The sequence below is a fragment of the Macrotis lagotis genome, chromosome 3 (assembly GCF_037893015.1).
Source record: "Macrotis lagotis isolate mMagLag1 chromosome 3, bilby.v1.9.chrom.fasta, whole genome shotgun sequence".
In the NCBI taxonomy this organism is placed as follows: Eukaryota; Metazoa; Chordata; class Mammalia; order Peramelemorphia; family Peramelidae; genus Macrotis; species Macrotis lagotis.
In genome coordinates, this window is record NC_133660.1 from 302,352,494 (window position 1) to 302,361,575 (window position 9,082).

Below are 9,082 nucleotides of genomic sequence, written 5' to 3' on the forward strand. Positions count from 1 at the left end.
GAATTATCAACCTACCTGAAAGCCCAAAAAGCATGCTTTTGATTCCATTCTGCTTTTTTCAAACTTGTTTCTATACAGAAAACATGGGTGATTTCTTCTAAGAAATATTTATAGACACTTCATAAAGGGTCTTTATCTGTCTCAGTTTCTGAGGGACTGAGGGTCTTCCTCCTTGTGTGGACACAATTCTTTTTACTTGGCTTTGGATTGTATAAAAGAAAATCTTCTAAGTCATATAGTTCTGAATTTAACTGGGCATGCTTAAGAAAACCTCGTATGTTTACAAATTGGGCCTTTAGTGCTTTTTTCCTTCACCTGTATGGGCTCAACATGATTAGATTAAAAATATTCTCTAAAACAAATATTTAAAATTTTATTTACATTTAATGAGGAAAATAAAAAAAAAACTAATTTTTTTTAAAATACTCTTTTTTTCCTGTAATATCTTTATCTCAGTCTAATCTTTTCCTATTTTGTATTACAGATTGAGAGCTAGAAGTAATTTACAAGGACAAATCATCTAGAATCCAAATTTTCAGAAAAATAGTTTGGAATTTAGGTGATAATATCACATAGAAAATACACATTACGTGTAAATTTGAAAAATTCCTCTTAATGACTTAGATATTCCTCTAGCAGGTCTATTGAATTGAAGGGCTACCTGTCTTTCCCCACTATTTTCCTGTTATTCATTTTATGCATTATAATAGAATAGTCAGCTCTAGGTTTTTGTTTATGTCTGAACTGATAAAAGAGGAAAATATCATCTTTTATGATTTTTCTATTAAGAGGAAATGATAGAAAAAAATTTTCTTTCTCACATGAAAAAGGAAATTTATTTTGCAATATGATTTTCACTCTTGAATTTTCCTTGGGAGATATTCATATCAGATCCAACTGACTTCTCTAATCACTGGGGGCATACAAAGTACAACAATGACAGTTAAAAAAAACCTAAAGGAAAAAACATAGTCATTAAAAAAACAAAACTATTACTCTTTGAAAAGGAAATAATAGTGTAGTTAGAGCATCACAGAAATTCAGCTGGAAAACTTGTCAAAATTAACAGCTTTAGCAAAGTTGTAGGATAAAAATTAAACCATATGCTTATGAATATTGATGCACAATGTTTACATGAACTGCAAGTAAGTACATTATAGAAATCTCTTATCAAATTTTATACACCTTGGCTGTGTGGAATTTACACCAGGATTATGAGCTGGATCAATATTAGGAAAATGATAAGTAAAATTACCTATATCAACAAGAAAATATCAAAAAACCTTATAAAATTTTCTCAATAAATTTAGAAAAATATTTTGATAAAATGTTCAACAATTCCTGTTAAAAACACTTCAAAAGGAATGCATACATGGAAGTTTTTTTAAGATAATATGTGTTAAAAAATTAAATATTATCTGTAGCAGGAATAAGCTACAAATCTTCCTATTAAGATCAAGGGTGAAGCATGGATTTCCATTATTACTAATATTATCAAATATTTATTCAAAGTCCTAGCATTGTCTTGTCCCGTGGGAATTTATGCATAGTTTATAGGAAATATGGTGATTTTGCATCAGTACTTTTAAGGAAACTTGTTTCATATTTTTATTGCTCTACTTTTGTTATACTTAGATTATGCATCAAAACACAAAAAAGGAATTTACTAGAATTTCTTTTGTAATGTTTTTTCAAGTAGTATGTTTATTATTGGCATTAACTTCTTTAAATGTTTGCAAGAAGTCACTTGTTAACATCTTTTTTTTTATTTAAAAGTCATTTATTAGGGAGAAAGGAGAATGAATAGAATAAAAGGAGCTGGGGAAGAATAAGATTCAGGGAAACAAAGCTAGCTATAGCAACTGTGGAAGGAAAATATTGAAGCAATTTCTCTGATGGATTAATGAAAAAAGAATGATATCCATCCCAAAGACATAACTGATGAAATCGAACGTATCAGTAACTGAATCTAAACTCGAATTTTATAATACTTGTAAAAGACTTTAAACACAATTTAATCCAATTGATATTTTTGTTTGTTTTTCATAGTAGAATAGTGTATATAAATATGTTATTGGCAATATGAGACGGAAAAAATCCAAATGGCTTCATTTCAGAAAAAATAAACACTCATGTCTTTCAGAATTTTCTATTAGATTTAAACAAAGATAAGATATTCAAATAAAAACATGCGAAAAAAAAAGGTGAAGAAAGTTTTGGTAGTGGTGTTAAAAGCAATAAATTGCATAGGACTGAAATGCACTAGCTAGATTCCACTTCGTAGGATCTAGTTATTTTTCTGAATTTGATACTCTACCATTTTCTTTCTGAAAATACATTTTTCATCACAGTCCACTTTCTCTCTGTCCTATATTCATAAAACCGTAAATTTAGAGGTCTAATTGGCACAAACCTAGAATTTCTATGGTTCAAAATTCTCATTTCTTTGTTGATAAAACATAGCCAGAAAATTAAAAATATTTTCCCAAATCACATAAGAAATTAAAGGAAAGACTGGACTTGACATTTAGCATTCTTTCCATTATGACATAAAATTTCTTATCTTTCATACCTTTTATTAACATTAACAGGAAAAATAAAATCCCTGTATAAATATCTTTCTTTTACTATTTTGAAATAATGATAAAACCAAGGAAAATTTCATATTGGAAATTTTTCATGTATACTTGAATAAGATTTTCAAAGACAGAACATAAATATATTGGATTATAATGCAAAAACAAAATTATATTGTAATACAGTAAACCAAATATTGCTAAAAATTCATGAGATCCTCATTAAGAACCCCAAAATTATGTTAGAGCATATTATTTGTTGCCTGTAGTCACTCAGGTGCTCCATAGCTTCTTCATGGCATTTTTAACTTCTGCATTTCTTAGGGTATAGATCAAAGGATTGAGGAAAGGTGTTATAATGGTATAAAATACAGAGACCAGCTTATCAAGGGAAAAGGTAGTTGGGGGCCGGGTGTACATGAATATGCAAGGACCAAAAAATATGATGACAGCAATGATATGAGAAGTACAGGTGGAGAGGGCTTTGCGCTTTCCCTCTGCACTGTGATTTTTCAGAGAGTGCAATATAATTGTGTAGGATATCATCAGCAAAATAAAGCTTACTGTACATATTGCCCCACTATTGAAAACTACTAAGAGATTTATTACATATATGTCCATGCATCCTAATCTCAACAAAGGTTGCATGTCACAGAAATAATGATCAATAACATTGGGACCACAGAAAGGCACAGATAAGATAAGCATTATCTGGACAATAGAATGCAGAAATGCCCCTCCCCATGCCAAAAGAATCAAAATCCTACAAACCCTCTGGTTCATAATGACAGGATAGTGTAGGGGTTTACAGATGGCCACATAGCGATCAAAGGACATTAAAATGAGAACCAAGATCTCCATGCAGCCAAAAAAATGCATGGCAAATAGCTGAGCAATACATTCATCAAAGGAAATGGTGTTCCTTTGAGAGATACTGTCCACAATCAATTTAGGAACTGTGGTGGTAGAGAAACAAGAATCTGCAATGGATAAATAAGTTAAGAAAAAGTACATAGGGGAAGCAAGAGAAGGACTGGTCTTGATTGTCAATACAATTAATAGGTTCCCTAATATTGTGGCAATGTAGAAACACAAGAAAATGACAAATACTATTTTATGCATCTCTGGGTCCTGAGTCAATCCAAGCAGAATGAATTCAGTCACATTGTTTCTCATCTCTAAGACTTGTGGAAAGGGCATAGGTGAAAGCTAGGTAAAAATATCAAAGGAATAAAGGAGAATTAATATAGAGACGTATTTGAGAGACTGACAAAAAAAAAGAAACACTTCTTGATTCTTTATAAGTAAGCTTCAGATATTTCAATTTTCAAAGTTTTAGATAGAAAAGTTGAAAGTATAACATACTTCCAAAATTTGTTCCAATCCATCTAACACATTTCTTGCTCATAGTATCTATCTAAATATGGGAAAGAAAGAAATATTGCCAATCTTTTTTCTCTCCAGTAAAACATATATGGCACCATGTGTCAAAGTTTCAGGAAGACATTGATAGATAACAGTGGGTAGGTTGAAATTAGTTCTATAGAATAGAATTATGAGTTAATAGATTCATTTAATAATTTTATCTTACTATTTTATTTTGTGTTTGTTATTCAAAAGTCAAAATCTAACTATTCCACTCTACTTTTCCAGAAATAATACTTTGTGGTATAATTGCTTCAATATATCAAACATTATTAATTATTATTAATATGACAAAAACAGAACTAGATTGTTCTGATTCACTTGTTCCTTTCAAATGATCTCAAAGAGAATTCATGAAATATCTCTGTTCACTCTTACGTGAAAAGGGATACCATTTACATCTTCCTTTATAATAATCCAGACTCCAATTTAAAACAACCAATAACAAATAAAATGTATTTGCATTTCTATTTTACTTTAGAGAAGTATAACATATTTAGATTTTTTCCTGATATGAGGCTTATATTTACTTTTCAGTAAATTACCAAAAAAATTTTCAAATTCTGTCTTCTGAGATCAAATATTACAATTTCTGATTTTTGTTATGTGACTGACAACCTTATAAATATTGAATAATATTTTGTTTTCTGTTGCATGATGTTCAAAACATTGGTTTCCTGATTTTCCTTCTCTGAATATGCTATGAATCATCAATGTCCTTCTCTAAAATTGTAACAAAGACTTAGAACAATAATCCATATATGAGTCAATAAGGGCCAAATTCATTGGGATCAAAACCTCTCTTGTTCTGAACAATATGATACAAATACAATCCAAGCTCTCATTGAATTTTGTGGAGCTCTCTCCTGTTTAACATCTGTTTAACAGATAGTTTAATACAATCATTGTTTAAGTTTTAGTAGAAATAAGAAAATTTATAGCTGTTAATCAGCTCCTTTTGCAGAAACCAGAATTAAAATCCAATGAAACAAATTTGTTTACTCAAAATCAACCAGATAAGATTTGTTATTTGTTCACTAGTTCAGATTCATATTTATTGTTGAATGATTATGTATTCTTTAACTTCTATTGATGCTATTGAATGGTTCAAACAAAATATAGGACATTAAATACACACCAATTAGATGATATGCTGTTAGAACCAGTAGTAGTAACCTATAAAAATTGATTTATTTCTTGTCATTCAAAGTGTTAGTTTTCTCATCATTTTACAAATATAAGTCTATTAACTATGACTTTATCCACATCTTTCATAAAATTTGTTGAACATGGAAAAAATGATATCTCTTATTCCAAAAAGTCAAACATACATTGTTATATGATCACCATAAATTGCGTGGGCTAGGTGATTCAAGTCTGATTATTCCCATTTTATTGTAAAGACAGAAGGAAAAAAAGGTTTCATGAATTAATTTTTATTTGGCTTTTGCAAGACAATGGGGTAAAGTGACTTGCCCAAGGCCACACAGCTAGGTCATTATTAAGTATCTGAGGCCAGATTTGAACTCAGGTACTCCTGACTCCAGGACTGGTGCTCTATCCACTACACCACTTAGCTGCCCTAGCTTCATCAATAATTGAAGATCACACACATTAAAATTATAAGAGAAAGAATTAAATAATTTTTGCTACTCCTTCCTTATCTACTTAATCTACCCCACTGTAGTGCCTCTAGGGACTAGAACAGATACCAGGGACTTCACTGAAATATTCCCTAAATCCAAAGTTGGTTATGGTAGCTTGCACCCAATATTCCAAATACTTTTTTAAACTTTAAAAAAAACTAGCTATGGAGAAAATATTTGTGTTACTCTTCCAATGATCTCACTTGTATTTGAAAATGTTATTTTTATTATCCAAAGGACAATGTTATATTCAGATGCAATATTTTCTTCAATCCAAACTGAAGTCTTGAAAAATTATTAAAGTACACTGGCAATATCAATACAATGTTTTTTTTAGTTTTTTCCAAGGCAATGGGGTTAAGTGGCTTGCTAGGTAATTATTAAGTGTCTGAGGCTGGATTTGAACTCAGGTACTCCTGACTCCTGGGCCAGTGCACTATCCACTGAGCAACCTAGCTGCCTCTCCACCCAGATGCCCCATCAATACAATTTTTACAGAAAAAGGGAAAATGAAAGAGATGAAGGTGGAGAGGTAGGTAAAGAGAGGAGAGAAAGAGGGAAGAGGTAAGAAGATCATAGGTAAAGGGAGAATGTAGACCCAGACAAACATGTTTAAACTACACATAAATATTATGATATCTTGTGTCTAATTTATAACATTTTCATGTAATAAATAATGTATTCAAATCATTTTGTAAATAATCTTATGGGTGGTATCTACTATAATATTACAAAGAGAAACCAGGAACTTCCCTGAGATCTTCTCATTTTCCCCCCTCATAAATTTCTTTAAATGAAGCTTCTAAACAGATTTTGGAGTGGCAGAATCCACAAAATAATAGAGTGGAACAATTTACTAAATTCAAATATCTTGTAAAGGATTTCAGGAAAGTTCCATCTCAATTGGTTATATGGGGACTGTATCCCAGTCTAGGCCTGGTGTGTAGAAGCAGATTAGTATCCAAGGCCCATGGGTTCTGGCTTGGCAGGCCACCTGCATGATAGGCCAGTAATGAGGTCCCTAGCCTCAGTACAGAAATCATATTTCAAACCCTGGAAGTCCCACACAGCTAGCATGACTAGGTTTTACAACCCTAAAACAAGAAACAAGCCTCTAGCACTTGAGGTCCCAACCTAAAAAGTCAATGTACAAGCCCCTGCCCGAGTATAAGAAGCATAGCACAGTCCACCTCTTACCTAAGAACAGAGTTCAACTTAAAACAAAAAACACCCACTAATCTAAAATATAAGAGAAACAGAAAAAAAAGATATGACCATGAGAAGCTCCTATGGCAACTGAGAAGATCCTAATGCCATCTCAGAAGAAACAACCAATGGCAAAATGACTAAGTGTGAAGCATACATGGAGATTATGAATTGATATGGAGTTCAAAAGATCCTCTTGGAAGAGCTCAGAAAGCATTTTAAAAATCAAATATGACAAGTAAAAGAAAATTTCAGAAAACTAATGATGTTAAACAGAGAAATTATTTTAGAAAGAAGGAAATGATAGCTTGACTGAAGAAAATTCCATTACAAGTGGAACTGAAAATATGCAAAGGAGATACAAAAGCTAAGTGAAAAAAAAAGTAATTCCTTAAAAATTAAAATTTAGTGAGTGGAAGCTTGCGATTATATGATATATCAAGAATCAGTTGAAATTTTAAAATAATGATAAAATAGATAAAATAGATAATTGGCCAGGCAACTGACCTGGCAAAGAGATAAAGAAGAGAAAATTTAAGAATTGTTGACTGACCTGAAAGCTATGATCAAAAAAGATCCTGTAAAACAAATTTCAAGAAATCACTCAGAAAAACTAGAATCATGAGGTAAAACTAGTCATTGGAAGAATCCACTAATGTCTTCATTAAAGAGATTCTAAAATGAAAACTCCAAGCAATGTTTGAGCAAAATTCCAGAATATTCAGAACAATGAGAAAATTGCTAGCAGCAGTCAGAAAAACATAATTCAATTGCAAAGGAACCACATTCAGGATTCCACAGCACTTAACATCTTCAACATTAAAGTATTGAAGGGCCTGGAAAATGATTTTATGGAATGAAAAGGAGCTTGAATTATAATTAAGAATTAGCTACACAATAGCACTGAAATTGTTTGATGATCAATTATGAGAGACTTAGCTCTTCTCAGTAATACAATGACTTGAAGCTGTTCCAAAAAGACTAGTGATGGGGGTGGAGTACCCCAGGAGTACCTGGGTTCAAATCTGGTCTCAGACACTTAATAATTACCTAGCTGTGTGGCCTTGGGCAAGCCACTTAACCCCATTGCCTGGAAAAATCTAAAACAAAACAAAACTAGAAATGGAGAATGTTATCCATATCAAGAATAATAAGTATGAAAGGTGAAAGTAAAGCAAACTATACTATTTTCAACTTTTAGATTTTATTCATTTTTCTTTCTCAGTTTTTTTGCTTTTGTTCTAATTCTTCTTTCATTTTATGATTAATATTGAAACATTTTAATATGTTGTATATGTACAAAAAATAAAATTATATTATTAATCAGTTAAATCATTTCCAGTTCATACAGTGTCTGGAGGGAACTATGTTTGCCAAAATGAAAAATAAAAAAGTGAGATTTTGGTCTAGAACACATTTCCCTTTTCTTTATTATAAAATGACAAAACAAGCTTGAGTCACACAATCATACAGTAACTGTCAGATAGTAGCAGAGAGTTCACCTAGTTCCAACCACTCATTTAAGTTACTACCAGAGGTTTCCTCAGGCAGCTAAGTTGGATTTCAAACTCACATTGTTTAATACCAAGCCAAGCACTTTGTCAGGACTGGACATTTTAGCATCCCATCTAATAATTCAGGTTATTCCACTGCATATAAAAAAGAAAGAAGGAAATAAGTATTTGTTAAACATCAGGAAGTATAAGTAATTGTATCATTTGATCATAACCACAACCATGGAAGACAGGTTATTATTATCATCCCCATTTTACAGTTGTACAAACTGAGACAGAAAGCGGACTAGTGATTTTCACAGGGAGTTTTCTTTGGGACTCCAGTCTCCCATTCATCTCATAAATTTCTCTACTTTGACACCTAGTTAATTAATTATCAAATACTCACATCTGTCCTTTAAATAACACTTTAAGGAGGCAGCTAGGTGTAGTGGATTAAGCACAGGCCTTGGAGTCAGGAGTACCTGGGTTCAAATCCGGTCTCAGACACTTAATAGTTATCTAGCTGTGTGGCCTTGGGCAAGCCACTTAACCCCCATTGGCCTTGCAAAAACCTAAATAAATAAATGAATGAATGAATGAATAAGTAACACTTTAAAAATGCTCAGTTTTTAGAAATAAAACAATTATATAAATGTGAATAATATATAATATATAGGCATGCATAGAAAATAAGCAAAAAGATATAAGTATTTGAGTACTATAAATATTTTCC

General features: G+C 31.6%; 1 protein-coding gene across 1 annotated transcript; it reads right to left on the bottom strand.

Moving 5' to 3' along the window:
- Positions 1-2,849: 2,849 nt before the first annotated feature.
- LOC141517022 (olfactory receptor 4C11-like) lies at positions 2,850-3,752 on the bottom strand. Its single transcript, XM_074227961.1, has one exon. The coding sequence runs from the start codon at positions 3,750-3,752 to the stop codon at positions 2,850-2,852; it is 903 nt and encodes a 300-aa protein (XP_074084062.1).
- Positions 3,753-9,082: the final 5,330 nt, after the last annotated feature.

Bases quoted from the DNA above. Each gene is read 5' to 3' on its own strand.
- LOC141517022 (XM_074227961.1), bottom strand. From the start codon at position 3,752: ATGAGAAACAATGTGACTGAATTCATTCTGCTTGGATTGACTCAGGAC.